This window comes from Nannospalax galili, unplaced genomic scaffold (assembly GCF_000622305.1).
Source record: "Nannospalax galili isolate Female #2095 unplaced genomic scaffold, S.galili_v1.0 scaffold77, whole genome shotgun sequence".
Classification (NCBI taxonomy): Eukaryota; Metazoa; Chordata; class Mammalia; order Rodentia; family Spalacidae; genus Nannospalax; species Nannospalax galili.
The window spans coordinates 752,907-768,599 of NW_008341457.1; the positions used below are offsets into that span (position 1 = coordinate 752,907).

The 15,693-nt window shown below is 49.4% G+C and overlaps 2 protein-coding genes across 5 annotated transcripts in view; one reads left to right on the top strand and one right to left on the bottom strand.

Moving 5' to 3' along the window:
* Positions 1-1,657: 1,657 nt before the first annotated feature.
* LOC108491028 (adenylate kinase isoenzyme 1) lies at positions 1,658-8,638 on the bottom strand. Its single transcript, XM_029565488.1, has 4 exons — positions 8,130-8,638; positions 6,242-6,355; positions 3,323-3,374; positions 1,658-1,692 (listed from the first exon to the last, which is right to left on the bottom strand). The coding sequence occupies exons 1-4, from the start codon at positions 8,445-8,447 to the stop codon at positions 1,658-1,660; spliced, it is 519 nt and encodes a 172-aa protein (XP_029421348.1). The 5' UTR covers positions 8,448-8,638.
* Positions 8,639-9,402: 764 nt separating this feature from the next.
* Gtf2f1 (general transcription factor IIF subunit 1) overlaps positions 9,403-15,693 on the top strand; it is a 12,221-nt gene continuing 5,930 nt past the window's right edge. For 2 of the 4 annotated variants that reach the window (XM_008836910.3, XM_029565296.1), the window contains exons 1-4: positions 9,403-9,789; positions 9,870-9,916; positions 11,088-11,160; positions 14,924-15,117. In XM_008836910.3, the coding sequence (XP_008835132.1) occupies positions 9,778-9,789; positions 9,870-9,916; positions 11,088-11,160; positions 14,924-15,117 (326 nt within the window). In that variant the 5' untranslated portion in view covers positions 9,403-9,777. The remainder of the gene's footprint in view (positions 9,790-9,869; positions 9,917-11,087; positions 11,161-14,923; positions 15,118-15,693) is intronic. The other 2 variants (XM_008836909.3, XM_008836911.3) reach the window with 2 other exon arrangements.

Genomic DNA, 15,693 nt, shown 5'->3' on the forward strand with positions numbered 1-15,693 from the left:
AACAAAAAAAAAATTGTATGGCAGTTTTTACTTTTTATCGCTCGTTTTTAACTTCACAAATAAATGGTAACAAAAACCCTCCCCGTCTGCCGGCTGCAGTCTGTCTGTCTGCCCTCTCTCCTGCCCTCCTTCCTGTAGACCTTTGAAGGTATATGTTCTTTATAGATGTTGTAAACACAACCGAATTCCTGGTCATGGTGATTGGAAATTATAAGCTTTGTGTTGTGGGATTTTTTTGTTTTTTGTTTTGTTTTTTAAGAAAACAGAAATATAAAAGAAATAGTTTTCTGCAGGCGCCTTGTGCTTTCTTAACCCCCTTTCTCCCGTTTGTTAAATAAAGTGCTTTTTGTTTAAAAGAAAACATGCAGGCCTTCCTTCTTGATTGGGCATGGGTAGGGGTGGCTAGTGGCCCCTGAGACCACCCTTCCCCCTCCCCACACCATTTGTCCTTTTGGGACTTGGGGAGCCAGGTGCTGAAGAGGGTCCCCAGGGCTATGTTCCCATGGATGTGGCCTCCACAGGTCCCTAAGGTTGCCTTGAGGAAGCAGGGTGTTGGGGCCATGCACATGATAGGCCTGTGTGGTGAAGTAGAGGCCAGGCCTGGGTTGGAGAAGCCAGGGCTACTTGGACCGCCTGGCCACAGTGGCACAGCTGTGCTGGGGGCTGGAGGCAGTGTAGGGTCTCCATGTGTCAAAACGAGGTTTCACCTGAGGTGGTGCCAGGGAGATGGCTCAGGCAGGAGTGCTGAGCCCCGGGCCTGCCATCCCCAAACCTACTTTAAAGGCCTGATGCTGAGGGTCACACCTGAAATCTCACAACTGAGACAATGTCCCAAGCTCACAGGCCTGGAGAACAGACACCACCTCAAGGTAAAAGGAGGGACTCCACCCCATAAAATTGTCCTCTGAGCAATTTGTGCATCCCTGCACTCAAAATTTGAGTGGGGCCAGGCATGGTGGTGCATGCCTTTAATCCCAGCGCTGGGGAGGCAGAGGAAGGTAGAGCAAGCCCAGCCTGGTCTACATAGCAAGACCCTGTCTCAAAAAATACATATATTTGGGGCTGGAGAGATGGCTCAATAGTTAAGAGCACTCACTGGCTGTTCTTGCAGAGGACCTGGGTTTGGTTCCCAGCACTCAGTCCATGGCAGCTAACAACCATCTGTAACTCCAGTTCCAAGGGATCCCATGCCCTCTTCTGGCCTCTCTGGGCATTGTATGCATGTGGAGCACTTGCATACATGGCAGGCAAACCACTCAACACAAAAATAGAAAATCAAATATACATTGAGTGCTGGGGTACAAGGCAGGGGAGACCAGACACAGAATGAAGTTGACCACTGCCCCCTCTAGGCTGGGCTGCTCCATCTCTAGTTGTTGGGCACCCATCTGCCCATGATGAAGCCAGGAACAACATAGGGACTGTCACCCATCCAAAGTCTCACCTCACAGGTCCCCTAGCTCCCAGGGCTGTGCATGAGGTGGGGAGGGGTTGGGCCAGGGCCCCTTCCCAGCTCACTGCAGACTGTCTGACTGAGCAGCACTTTGCAAAGATGCCGTCCAGAGCTGCTTCTGCCAAGATCTGGGGGAGAGGAAGCCATTGCGGGGGGGGGGTGGTCAAGGTCAAGGCTGCACAATTCTACAAGAGGGGTACCCTCTCAAGGTAAGCCCTGGATGCCTGCAGCTTTGGACCCTGTGACAGTGATGGGGGTATAGGACGTGGAGAAGTCAGTGAGAGAGTTGTGAGCCCCTGGAAGGATCTAGGGGACTTGGACATGGGAAGTTACATCTCATGTTTGTTTCCCATGAGGATGAAGACATGTCTACAGACCCCTGAGTTGGCACTAACCAGCATGCAGTCAGCCAGGTGTGGGAAACATCTGACACTGTTAGTTGGTTTTTTGAGGCAGAGTTTCTGTGGCACCCCTGCTGGCTGTGTAGACATGACTGACCTGTCCTGTATCTCACAGATATCCTCTTGCCTCTGCCTCCTGAGTGCTAGGATTAAAGGCATTGCGCCACCATGCCCCACAGGGAATCACCTCTAACAGGAGGCAGTGTTGGGAGCCTACTGTGGCTTTCAGGAACTGAAAGCTCATCTGGTGCCTCACCTTTCATCACCAGCACTAGGGAGGTTGAAGCTGGAGGAATGCATGAGATACAGGTCAGCCGGGGCTACACAGTGAATTCTAGCTCAGCCTGGACTACATGAGACCCTGTTCTTTTAAAAAAAAAAAAAAAAAAAAAAAAAAAAAAGCCGGGCGTGGTGGCGCATGTCTGAAGTCCCAGCACTCAGGAGGCAGAGGCAGGCAAATCTCTGTGAGTTCAAGGCCAGCTAGGGTTATAGGGAGACTCTGTCTCAAAAAACAAACAAAAGAAGCCGGTTATACCCTGCATGGCTGGGGAAACAAAGGTAGGCCCAGGCTAGGCTGATCTGGACAGCCAGCTGAGGAGTACCCACATTTTGAAGGTCAGGACAGGCTCACACAAGGTGTAGTGTGTCTCCAGGTGCCTGCAGATGGCCGTCTCCAAGTCACAATGTTCCACCTAGCCGCGATGCAGCACCCGCCACACCACGGTCTCCATAGAGCAGTCAAACACAATGACCATGTTGGGGGCCCGGCCCACCTAGGCAGTGACCAAGGGACAGGGTGAAGATAGGACCTGTATCCACTCACAAGAGACACCATCAGGCCTCCCTGGTCTACTTTGTAAAGGTTTGGCTATTTATGTGTATAACTGTGAGTGTAGGTCAGGTATGTGTAAGTGTCCATATGCTAGGCTGGATGGCCAGTGAGCCCCAGGGTCATACTGTCTCCCCACTTTAAGAGATGAAATTTCCATACAACAAAGGAACTCAAGGACTCTTGCATGATAGGCAAGTATGCCCTCAGCCCCTCATTGGGGGATTCTAAACCAGAGCAGCACAATGTTTTTTTCTGTCTTTAAAAGAAAGGCAGTTTGGGGTCTAGAGAACTGGCTCAGCACTGGCTGTTCCTACAGAAGACCCAGGTTCAATTCCCAGCACCTACATGGTAGCTAACAACAGTCTGTAACTCCAGTTCCAGATCTGAAGTCCTCTTCTAACTTGCACATTGAACATGACATGGGTGCACTTACATACATTCAGGCAATACACTCACATACATATAATACAAATAATAAAATAGTTTAATTTTTTTTTTTAAAGAAAGGCAATTGGGGGATGGAGAGATGCCTTAGCAGTTAAGAACACTGGCTGTTCTTGCAGAAGACCTAGGTTCAGATTCCACCACTTAGCACCCAGCGGCTAACAACTGTCTGTAACTCCAGTTCCAGGGGATCTGACAGCCTCTTCTGTCCTCTGAGGGCATTGCAGGACACAGGTGCACTTACCTACATGCAAGCAGACACATAAAATAAAACTAATAAATAAAATATATTTTTTAAAAGAGGCAATTAATCGAGACTTTTGTTTGTTTTGATTTTTTGAGCCCCTAGCTGGCCTGGAGCCCACTATGTAGATGAAGCTGGCTTCAATCTCACAGAGATCTACCTGGGCCACCTCACTGGGAACAATTAACCGAGATTTACAGAGCATATGATAGAGCTAACCCATTGCTAGTGCAGGTTAGAATGGAGGATGGCTCAGTAGTAGAGCACTGACCTAGTGTGAAGCTCAGGTTTCATCCCCAGCACTGCAAAAAATAAACAAGAAATTAACCATCCCAACAGCACTCTGCTGTGGGATGTGCCTGTGTTCCTGGCACTAAAGGGACTGAGTCACAAGGGTCAAAGACGCTTCCAGACCAGCTGCCTACATACAGAGACCCTGTCTCCAAAACCAGCAAAGCATAAAATAAGTCAGCTTGCTCAGCAATGGTGGCACATGCCTGTCAATCCAGTACTGGGAGGTGGAGGATCAGGAGTTGGGGGTCATCCCCTGGTACATAGTGAATTTGAGGCCAGCCTGGACTACATAAGACTCTATCTCAAAACATGCCAAGGGTCTGGAGAGAGAGCTCAGAGGTTAAGAGCACTGGGTGTTCTTCCAGAGGGCCCTGGATTTGGTTCCGAGCACCCACATGGCAGCTACCAACTATCCTTAACTCCAGTTCCAGGGGATCTGATGCCATCTTCAGGCCTCCGTGGGCATTGCATGGCATGGGTTCACTTACACACATGCTGGTAAAACATTCATTCAAATAAAGTAAAAATAAATAAAATTTAAAAAACAAAACAAGCTGAGTGCAGTGGCACACACCTTTAATCCCAGCACTCAGGAGGCAGAGGCAAGGGGATCTCTGAGAATTCCAATCTTGACTATATAGTGAGTTCCAGTCCAACCATGGCTACACAAGTGAGACCCTGTCTCAAAAGAAAATAAACACTGGTCATGGTGGCGCACACCTTTAATCCCAGCACTTGGGAGGCAGAAGCAGGCGGATCTCTGTGAGTTCAAGGCCAGCCTGGTCTACATAGCGAGTTCCAGGCCAGCTGGGGCTACAGAGAGGCCCTGTCTCAAAAAGACCAAAAATGTTTTTAAAAATTAAAAAATAAATAAGCCAAAAAGTAAAAACCCCAAAACTTCAAAGGCCAGGTGCTTTAATGAAATCAAAGGTCACTGGGGGCTGGGGGTGTCCCCAGGGGTATGTGGGGTCCTTCCCCTTTATCTTCCCACTCAGAGCAGTCTGTTGGTATAAAGTCTGAGAACTAAAAACAGCCTTCCATTCCTTGACCCTGCCTGTTCAACCTAAAGCAGGTGACCTCAGAGTCAGATGTGGTGGTGGTCACCTATAAACCAGCACTCTGGAGGTAGAGACAGGAGGATCAGGAGTTGAGCGTCATCCTTAGCAAGTCTGAGGCCAACCTGGGCTACATGAGATAGACCCTGTCTTTAACAAAAACAAGCCCAGCTGTATGAATTTCCTAGGGGTCTATCATGGATGGAGGTTGTAGACCTGAGCTCCATCACTAACTGCTCCATTTGGGTGATGTGGAGTTTCACAATTTTAGGAATTTATGGCCAACATTAAAAAAGGGGGGGGGCAGCTTGGCAGCCACACTCCATGCTTCTGTGCAAAACCCACCGACTTGGCAACATGGGGCCTGCACATCCCCATGGCAACAGCAGTGTGAATGCTTCCTGGGCCCTTGGCAACACTCTGCATGGGGAAATCCACCTTCTGGATCTTTTGGAATATTCCACGGGCTCCATACCATCAGCATCCAGAGTTTTGCCTGCATGTGTGTGAGCATGGAGGTCAGAGGTCACATAGGGCATCATCCAGAGTTGTTCTCCATCTTTTCTGTTTTTCTGTTTTGAGACAGGGTCTCACAGTGTAGCCCTGGGTGGCCTGGAACTCACTGTACAGACCAGGCTGACCTGGAATGAACAAAGACTCTCCTACCTCTGCCTCCCAAGTGCTGGGATTAAAAGTGTGGCCTACCGCACTCAGCTCTGCCTTAGTCCTTTATTTCTGGTTTTCAAATATATATATATATATATAATTTTTTTTTAATGTGCATGAGTTTTGCCTGCATGTGTGTAAATGCACCCATGTTGTCCAATACCAGCAGAAGCCAGAAGAGGGTGACAGAGTCAGGGGTGGTGTCCAATGACTCAGGATGCAGAGGTAGGTAGATCTCTGTGAGACAGAGGAGAGTCTTGGTCTACGGTGTGTGTTCTAAATCACTGAATCATCTCTCTGGTTTGTTTGAATTGTGTTTGTCTGAGGGTCTAGCCATAGACTCACTGGCTGGCCTTGAAATTGGTATGTAGCCCAGGTTGGCCAGGAATTCCCAATCCTCCTGCCTCACAGGTTCCTGGGTGGGGGATCATGGTGTATGCCACCAAGCTCAGCTTCTGGCTATTTTCCACAATAGCGAATTCCATTTCTAAGCTGTGGCTAAGGCTCAGTGGGTAGAAGGTTCACTTAGCATGCATGAAGCCCTGGGTTCCTCCCTCAGTGCCCCACAAAACCAGGTGTGGTGATGCACGCTACATGAGCTCCTGTCTGAACAAGAAAGAAAAGAAAGGGGTGGGGGAGAAGGAAGTAGGGGAGGAGGGGAGGTGATGAGGAAGAGGAAGAGCTAGAGGGGCAGGGTTCAAGGAAGACCCTGTCTTTTCCCAGCTCCAGCCCCTCTGATCGTCATCGTCATTCATTAAGGCTTTCTGAGTACCAGGGAGAGGTGTGGCTTGGCACCAGGCAGGTCAACACAGGCACATACACCCAAGGACACTTCAGGGTTGGGTCACTCACAATCTGCTCAAACTCTTTGGCCTGTTCCAGCTCTCGGGGGAAGCCATCAATAAGGAAGCCACGGGTCTCTGGGCAGGACAGTAAATTGTTGCTTACCATATCCAGGATGAGATCCTGGGAAGGAAAGTCATGGATCAGGACACAATGGTGATGGCCAAGCCCCTCAGTCCTCACCCTCACCCAAAGAGGCCAGGGCTATGGAGGTCACTCAGTGTGGTCCTCAGATGAGGCAGAAAAAGCACAATCTGGTACCTGAATCAGACCCCCTATGTAGACCACGCTGACCTTGATCTCACAGAGGTAGACCCAAGTGCTAGGGTTGAAGGACTGGGCCACCACACCCAACTTTGTCTCAATTTTTTTGGGGGGGTGGATCTTTTTGAGACAGGGTCTCCCTGTAGCCCCAGCTGTCCTGGAACTCACTATGTAGACCAGGCTGGCCTTGAACTCACAGAGATCTGCCTGCCTTTGCCTCTGCTCTTCTTTATTTTTTTAATGATTTTTTATTTCATGTGCATAAGTGTTTTGCCTGCGCCATGTGTATGCAATGCCCAGAGGCCAGAAGAGAGCCTTGGATCCCCTGGAACTGGAGATATGGACAGTTGTTAGGTGTCATGTGGGTACTGGAAATTGAAGCTGGGTCCTCTTCAAGAGTAGCCAATGCTCTTAACTGCAGAGCCATCTCTCCAGTCTTTTATTTACTTATTTTTGAGACGGGGTCTCTTATAGCCCAGGATGACCTCAAACTCCTGACCCTCCTGCCTCCACCTCCTGACTGCTGCCGTGATGGAAGTCTTCCACCATACCTTCACACAGCTTAAAATTAATTTTATTTATTTATTAAATTTTATTAGTTTTATTTTATGTGTGTGAGTGTATCGCCTGCATGTAAGTAAATGCACCCCTGTCCTGCAATGCCAATGCCACAGAGGTCAGAAGAGGGCTTCGGATTCCCCTGGAAATGGAGTTAAGGACGGCTGGTAGTCACCGTGTGGGTGCTGGGAATCGAACCCGGGTCCTCTGCAAGAGCAGTCAGTGCTCTTAACCACTGAGCCATCTCTCCAGCCCCACCTTCACATACTTTAATCTCCAGCCCCACCTTCACATACTTTAATGCATCCCTCAAACAACTTATAACACCTGGTATACTATCAATCCTAGGTAAATGGTTGTTAACGCTTTTCGGTGCAGATTATAAGGAAAAAAACGTGTGCACCATATATTTTAAATCAGGTTCACTGAATCTGTGGATGTGCAGACTTCCAAGCACTGGGATGTGGTTTATTTAGAGAGAGAGAGAGAGAGAGAGAGAGAGAGAGAGAGAGAGAGAGAGAGAGAGAGTGTGTGTGTGCACGCGTGTGACCCTGGGATCAAACTCATGTCTTCAGGCTTGGCAGGAAGCATATTTAACATTGTATCATCTCAATGGCCCTTGGTATGAACTCTCTATGTAGCCCAGATGACCCCGAACTGATCCTCCTGCTTCAGCTTGCCTCCTGAGTGCTAGAATGACAGCCATGTGCCACCACACCTGGCTTATGCGGTGCTGGGGAGGGAATCCAAGCTCCTTGCCTAATGCCAGGTAAGTTGTCTCCACCAGTCCCCACCACAGCACCACCACCCCCTTTTGGTCTTTTTGAGTCAGGGTCTCCCTTTAGCCCCAGCCGGTCTGGAACTCACTATGTAGACCATGCTGGCCTTGAACTCACAGAGATCATCTGCCTCTGCCTCCTAAGTGCACAAGAACTAAAGGTCTGCCATCGCCCCGCCCCGCCTCGCCTCCCCTTTTATGTGGTCTCCCCATTTTCAGAAAAGGACAGATTTTCAGAGGACAGTGCTCCTGAAAATTCTGTCTTCCTGTGACCCCTATCTCTGCCCCAACTCTCACCGTGGGCACCAGGAGCCCCTGCCGCATGATGTCTCGTATCTGCCAGCCCCGCTGGGTGCTTCTTTGAGCCTCTTGCCACAGCAGCTGGCCCAGCCCCACATGGCAGAAGCCATACTTGGTGGCCATATTCCTACACCGGGTCCCTTTCCCGCAGCCAGGGCCGCCCACCACGAAGATGATAAGGGGGGATTTAGGGGAAGAGAGAAAAATGGGAGGAGTTAGTGTGTGTCTTTGGGACACACAATTAGGAGTGTGGGAGAATCTGGGTGCATCTGGGCCATTCGCACAGACCTCGCTGAAGCAGCCCAGTGACTCCATCACCCTGTTCTACCCTGAAGAAACAGGTTGTGAGAGGGGTGTGTATTCGGCCAAGTCCTCACACTGGACCCCTGTCCCTTTGCTTGGCCAACTCCTAGGCATCCTTCGAGGCCTCTTCGCCCCGCCCCCCAGCACTCCGGAGCTCGCTACCACCCGTAATAATTTCCATTTTCCAAGACTGTCTTCTCTGCTTCGTTGTAATTTCTAAGACGGGGAACTTGAGTCAACCATCTCCCAAATGGATCAAAGAACGGGGTTGCCAGGAACATGCGTACCTGTGTTCCTACCACGCTAAAGGGTGGGGATTGGGGGTGTACACACCCAGACGGTGGAGACCCTCGTCCTCCAGTCTCCTGTTTCCCCAGGAAGCCAGCCAACCCCCGCGACGTTACCCTTCTCCTGGGGCCTCAAGTCTCTACCCATCTGGGGCAGCGTGGATTCCCAGACTCATCCTGCCTTGCACCCCTGAATATGGCTGCACCCTGTCCCCACCCTGCCCTGACCCCTCTGGGCTCCACTCAACGTCACAAGGGGCTCATTTATTTGTCTGGTTGGTTTTTTGAGGCGAGGTCTCCCTGTATACAGCCCCAGCTGGTCTGGAGCTTGCTATGTAGCCCAGGCTGGCCTAGAACTTACAGAGATCCTCCTGCCTCTACCTCCCGAGTACTGGCAAGCACAGGATTCCCCAAGGCACCACGACACACAGAGAAACAAAGTGAACCCCAAACAGGCGCCAGAAAAACTCAGAAACCCAGCTCCACCCCACCTAGCCAGCCTGAGTTACTAGGGCAACGCGGCCTCGGCGTCCGCGGCCGAGGAGCGCCCTGCGCATGCGCAAAAGCTCCTTTGGAAAGTACCCACCAAGGAAATCAGTTCCCATGCTTCAACCCAGGATGCCCGGCGCTGCCGGCGTCGTGACGTCACCGAGAAGGGGCGTGCGTATCGCGCTATATAAGAGTGCGGTAGGGAAGGCTGCGGAGAGGTGGAAGTTCTGCCCGAGGGCGCGAGCTTCCTTCGCGACGCTGGGCAGCTAGCTGCGCGTGCGCATAGGTCTTGTCTGCTTGGTCTCTGCCAGAGCTCGCAGGGTTTTGGAGAAGCGACAGCGCAGGGGACGTTACTTTGGCGACGCGGTAGTTCTTCTTCCGGGTCATTCGGTTGCGCAAGCGCACACGGAGTCTTTTTCCGCCCCTCTCTCAGCACTGCGGTACTTGGGGTTTGGGGATCTCAAGTCTGTCTAACTCTGACACCAACCTTGGGTGACGTTCGCGGGGCTGAGGCACGACGACAGAGCGCCGGCTCACGCCGCCCCGGAGCCGCTGGAACAGCGACAATGGCGGCGCTGGTGAGTATGAATGAGTTGGGGTTCGGAGAGCGGCCTCGCCTTGCCTCGCCTCGCCTCACCAGCCCATCCTCTCCCCGCAGGGCCCCGGCAGCCAGAATGTCACCGAGTATGTCGTTCGAGTACCCAAGTAAGTCCGTCCATCCGCAGTACACCCCGAAGAGCCTGCCATCTGCTTTAGGCCGGGGGTCGTTCGGCATCCGGACTGCGGGCGCGGCGGGGAGCAGACCTGGACCTTGCCGCCGTGCGCGCGCTCCATGCTGCCCCCTGGCCCTGAGGGGTTGCCCCTTGTTAGTGGTCAGCGACTTTGTCCTGTCTCAACTGGGCAACCGGTGTGTGATGCAGGCCTGTATTCCAGCACTCGGGGGGAGGAGGGGGCGGAGACAGGTGGATTTCTGAGTTCCAGGCCAACCTGGGCTGCAATAGTGAGACCCTGTTCCCCAAGATTAAAAATTAACCCGGGAGGCTGGAAGGATGGCCCAGCGGTTAAGAGCTTAGGCTCCTCTTCCAGAGGAGTTTATGTGTATGAATGTATTGCCTCCATGTGTATAAGTGCACCCGTGTCCTGCAGTGCCCACGGAGGTCAGAAGAAGGCCTCAGATCCCCTGGAATTGATGGTTGTTAACCACCATATGGGTGCTGGGAACTGAATGTGGGTCCTCTGCAAGAGCAGCCAGTGCTCTTAACCGCTGAGCCAGCTCTCCAGACCTTGGTTCCCTAACTCTTGACTCCTAGGTAAATACCAAACAAGCTCCACCTCTGAGGGCAAGTTCTACTTACTGACTGATGGGATGATTTTGGAGACAGGGTTTTATCCTGTACCCCAGGCTGGCTTGGATCTGACACCTACCTCTGTATCCACCTGAGTGCTGGGATTAGGGGTGTGTGCCACCACGCTCAGTGCCCATTTTATTCTTTCTTCTGAGACCTGGTCTCAACTGAGTTGCTCAGGCCAGACTTGAATTCCTTATCCTCCTGCTTCAGCTACCAAAGTACCTGCATAACGGGCATGGAACAGCAGCTGGCCCGCTGGTGGGGTCTTGTTGACTTTTTTGCAAGCCCAGTTCTCCTCACTGCCTTCTCAGCCTCCTGCTAATGTTATCTTGTCCCCACAGCCTGATTTCCCCCACATCTTTTGCATCCTTTTTTTCTGCATGAGGTTGAGGAAGATGAATCCATCTTCCTGGACAAACTGGGTTCTTTTTTCTGAGTTCACAGCAGGGCCCAAGAGTAGGGCCTGAATCTTGGTGGGTTTCTTGAATGAATAATTAATTGATTGAACACTCTCTTGGCCATTCCAGAAACACAACCAAAAAGTACAACATCATGGCTTTTAATGCAGCTGATAAGGTCAACTTTGCTAACTGGAACCAGGTAAGTCCTTAATACTGGACTTAACCCTGGGCTGGCTGTGGCAATAGCAAGTGCCGGGTTCCTCAGCGCTCAAGTGGCGATAAAATGATGAGAAAGGGCTAGGTATAGTGGCACATGCCCTTAATCCTGGCACTGGCAGGCAGATGGAAGCCAGCCTGGGATACATAGTGAGTTCCAGGCCTGCTGGGGCTACAGAGAGATCCTGTCTCAAAAACAAAACACAAGATGAGAAGTGGCAACACCAGGCTGACAGGAGTCTCAGGTGTCAGCCTCACAGAGCAGCACTTCAGGGGCTGCAGAGCCAGCTCTCCAGTGGTAAAGAGCACTGGCTGCTCTTGCAGAGGACCTGGGTTGCATTCCCAGCACCCACATGGCGGCTGACAACTGTTCCAGGGGATCCAATGTTCTCTTCTGGTCTCTGAGGGGCATTGCTCATACATGGTGCATTACATACATGCAGGCAAAATAGTCACACACATGAAATAAAAATAAATAGAAATAATAAAAAGAAGATAAAATGAGTCAGTAAGACGGCTCAGGGGATACAGGCACTTGTTGCCAAGACTGATTACAAGTGATCACTGGGATCTAATGCTAGAATGAGAGAACTGATGTTCCTAAGTTGTTAACAACTCTGACCTCTCCAACATGACTTGGTGTGTGTCCCCTGGTCCCCACAAATGAAAGAGTTTAAAAAATTTAAAGATAACCATAGGAGAAGGGTATTATTAAGAGAGAAATGGGAAAAATAGGGGCACCTTAAATGGGGAAACCATGGTGGAAGGGTTAGACAATGTGAGAGATAAATAATGCCTAGCTAGTTTTAAAAAACCTGAGAGAACCATATTAGTACAACAACCTACTGAAAAATTATACATACAACTAGATCAAGGAATATAATATATGTCTAGGCAAGGTTTATCTGAGAAAGTTTGTTTTTGTCCAAGCTTTATCTACATGGCACATGGTAATTAAAAGTACCAGACTGGTAGAACTAATCTTCTTGGATGTTTAACAGACATATTTGAGGCCTATACTAATTTGGTTAGAGGGACATAAAGGATAGTTTTTGCTCCTTGCCACCACGCCCAGGTCCTTGGATGTTTAATGGCCATACTTTGAGGCCTATACTAATTTGGTCAGAGGGATATAAAGGACAGTTTTTGCTCCTTGTCCTCCTAGGTCAACTAAGTTCCAGGGGACTATGAGTATCTCTCAAAATGTCCTGTAACTATGGTGAGCCACCTGTCCTCTTGATCAAGGAGGCCGTGGAGACTCCACCAGATGGATTTGAACCAGTGTCCAGTCTACAAAGAGGAGGGTCAACAAAGAGAAACATTTCCTCCATGCTTCCAAGCGAAGCCAGCCATGGTTGAGCAGAACCTTTGACTTATCTTCACATAGATGGAACTGGTAAAAGAAAGGAGCCAGGGGCTCTGCCCAAGCCCATGTGACCCCCTGAGGAACAGATCCTCAAACGGCCTTAAGAGTAAAAATAAATTGGTTTATCTGGGACAACTATAGGGTCTTAAACACCCAAAGGAAAGTATAACCAAAGATTGAAGGAGTCAATATAATTTTTTTAAGAGTCTATGTGTATAGCTAAAGGCTACATAACAGGAAACAATGCCAGACAGGAGACACTGTCCTTTGAGTTGTTGGCCAAGGTTGCCCAAGAGACTCCCAGATAATAACCCAGCATAGAACTGGGAAAATGAACAGCAGACCCCAATCTTATCTAAAGGAATATTGACAACTGATTGCTGCTAGATGAGGAACAGCTGATCTTCCTAAAACAAGGCTCTCTAGACAGGCTGACTAGATTGAGCAGATGGACAAGCACTGGGGAACAGCTCGGGGCACCGACAACATAGTGGACAGTAACAGGGATGACAGACTATAGGGACTCTGGTGGGGAGGTGCTATGGGAGGGTGCCATTTGGGAAGTGGGTATATAGATGAGTAAGATTGTTTGGGATGTTCTGTATGATATGCACACAAATCAACAAAAAAATGAGTTATATTTGAGGAGGAAGCATAAAAATTTACTTCATTTTAATTAGTAGAGGTGATAAACATTATCATTGAAATCTACCTGATGACTTTATAGCCATACTCAGGTGCCAAGGATCTGACTGTGACTAGTAATAATCATATATCTAGAGATTAGAGATGCATGTGCAAGCATCTAAGTGTTAGTAGCATTAAAAAGTCTGCAGGAAACAGTATATTTTAAAATGAAATGGAGATCTTTTTTAAAGGTTAAAAACTCATTCAATTTTATGTCTTACAGGGTTTATACTGAATTTAATATTGCATAACTATTAATTCAACTGTGAACCTAAAAATTTACAGCCCCTTTTGAAAGAGATGTATCTTTGCTCTAGAAATTGTTACTGAATGTGTTAAAGCTGTAATGAAATGCTTCTTCTAATCATTTGGTTATTAAATAAAAAAAAAAATTTAAAGATAGAGCCAAAATCAGGCACACGCCAGCATGGGAAGGCAGAGGCAGACAGATCTCTGAGGTGGAGGCCAGCCTAGTCTACATAGCAAGTTACAGGCCAGCTGGGAAAACTTTTCTGGAAAACGAGAACAAGCCAGCGTGGTGGCGCATGCCTTTAATCCCAGCACTCGGAAGGCGAATCTATGTGAGTTTGAGTTCCAGGCTAACTGGGGCTACAGGGAGACCCTGTCTCGCGAAGCATAAGCCAGACGTGGGTTACCACAGGGAGCTAGAAGCAGGAGGCTTGTGACTTTGAAGCTGGTCTGGGCTACATAACAAGGCCTCTCAGGAATAAGAATAAGAAAATTAGAAAGCTCAAAGTTTTACATTGCCCACAGTTCTGAAGCTGTGTTGAAATGTCACTGTCTCCATCCTGTCTGGGCTGCTTGTGGGTCACCCCTTGGTGGCTGCTGTAGACCTTTGGAGTCTTTGTAACTGTCTTTATGAGCTCAGTGACTCGTCTGTGCGGCAGTATTGGTGTCCAGTGACCTTATTTTAGTGAGCAATGGTGCCTAGGTCTCCCCAGCTGTCTGGAAACTGGAGAGAGACTGACAGAATGGAGAAGGTGTGTGACGATCACCCCAGAACAGTTAGACTTCTTCTTATTGTTAGTTATTATTCTATGTCTCCTGAATCCATTTTGTGTGTTGTGTGTGTGTGTGTGCTTGTGTGCATGTAGGTGTGCCATGCATGTGAATGGCTGTGCCTATGGCCAACAGCCGATCTCCGGTGTCTTCCTCAGTCGTCTCCTACATTATCATTATCATTACTATTATTATCTTTTTTGAAAGAGGGTCTTCCTGTAGCTCCTGCTTGCCTGGAACCTGCTATGTAGACCAGGCCAGCCTCAAACTCAGAGATCTGTCTGCCCCTCCAGCTTGTTTTTTGAGACAGGTCTCATTGAACCTGGCTCTTCCTCATTAAGCTAGACTAGCTAAGAGCTCCAGGGATTTGCCTGTCGCCACCTCCCTGCTGGGATCACAGATGTGTGCCTCCATGCCCAGCTCTGTGGGTACTGGCAGTTCTAACGCTGTACCTCGTGCTTACAAGATGAGCACTTTACCCACTGAGCCATCTCCATGGCCCCTTCCTGTGGCCGGATTCAGCAAATCCTAACCCCCTACACCTTTCATGCTAGGTGGGGAGTTGGCGCAGAACACATGATACCCAGCCTAGAGGAAAAAAGGGCCTTTCTGGTGCAGGGATGGGGACAGGCGAAGGTGCGATTCAGAGCAACTGTGTGCTCTGCTTCTCCAGGCTCGACTTGAACGAGATCTAAGCAATAAGAAAATCTACCAGGAGGAGGAGATGCCTGAGTCAGGCGCAGGCAGCGAGTTCAACCGCAAGCTCCGGGAAGAGGCGAGAAGGAAGAAGTATGGCATCGTCCTCAAGGAGTTCCGGCCCGAGGACCAGCCCTGGCTGCTCCGAGTCAATGGCAAGGCGGGCCGGAAGTGAGTGATGCTGTCGATGGGGGCAGGGGCAGCCTGTGTCCCTCACACTACACATGGGCATGGTGGGCATCCTCTGAATCTGTTTCCCAGCAGGATTCAGAGTCCCAGCACTGACTCTCTTGTCTATTATTATTTTTATTACTTTATCTTATTTTTTAAATATTTTTTATTTATTTAAAAAATATTTTTTAAAAATTATTTTTTATTTTATGTGCATGTGTGTATTGCCTACGTGTAGGTAAGTGCAACTGTGTCATGCAATGCCCAAGGAGAACAGAAGAGGCCTTTATATCCCCTGGAACTGGAGTTACGGACAATTGTTAGCTGCCATGTGGGTGCTGGATTTGAACCTGGGTCTTCTGCAAGAACAACCAGTGTTCTTAACTGCTGAGCTATCTCTCCAGCCCATTACTACTTTATTTATTTTTAGTCTTTTTGAAAGGGTCTCCCAGCTGGGTGTGGTGGCGCATGTCTTTAGTCCTAGCACTCTGGAGGCAGAGGCAGGCAGATCGTTGTGAGTTCAACGCCAGCCTGTTCTACATAGTGAGTTCCAGGACAGCTGGGGCTACAGGGAGA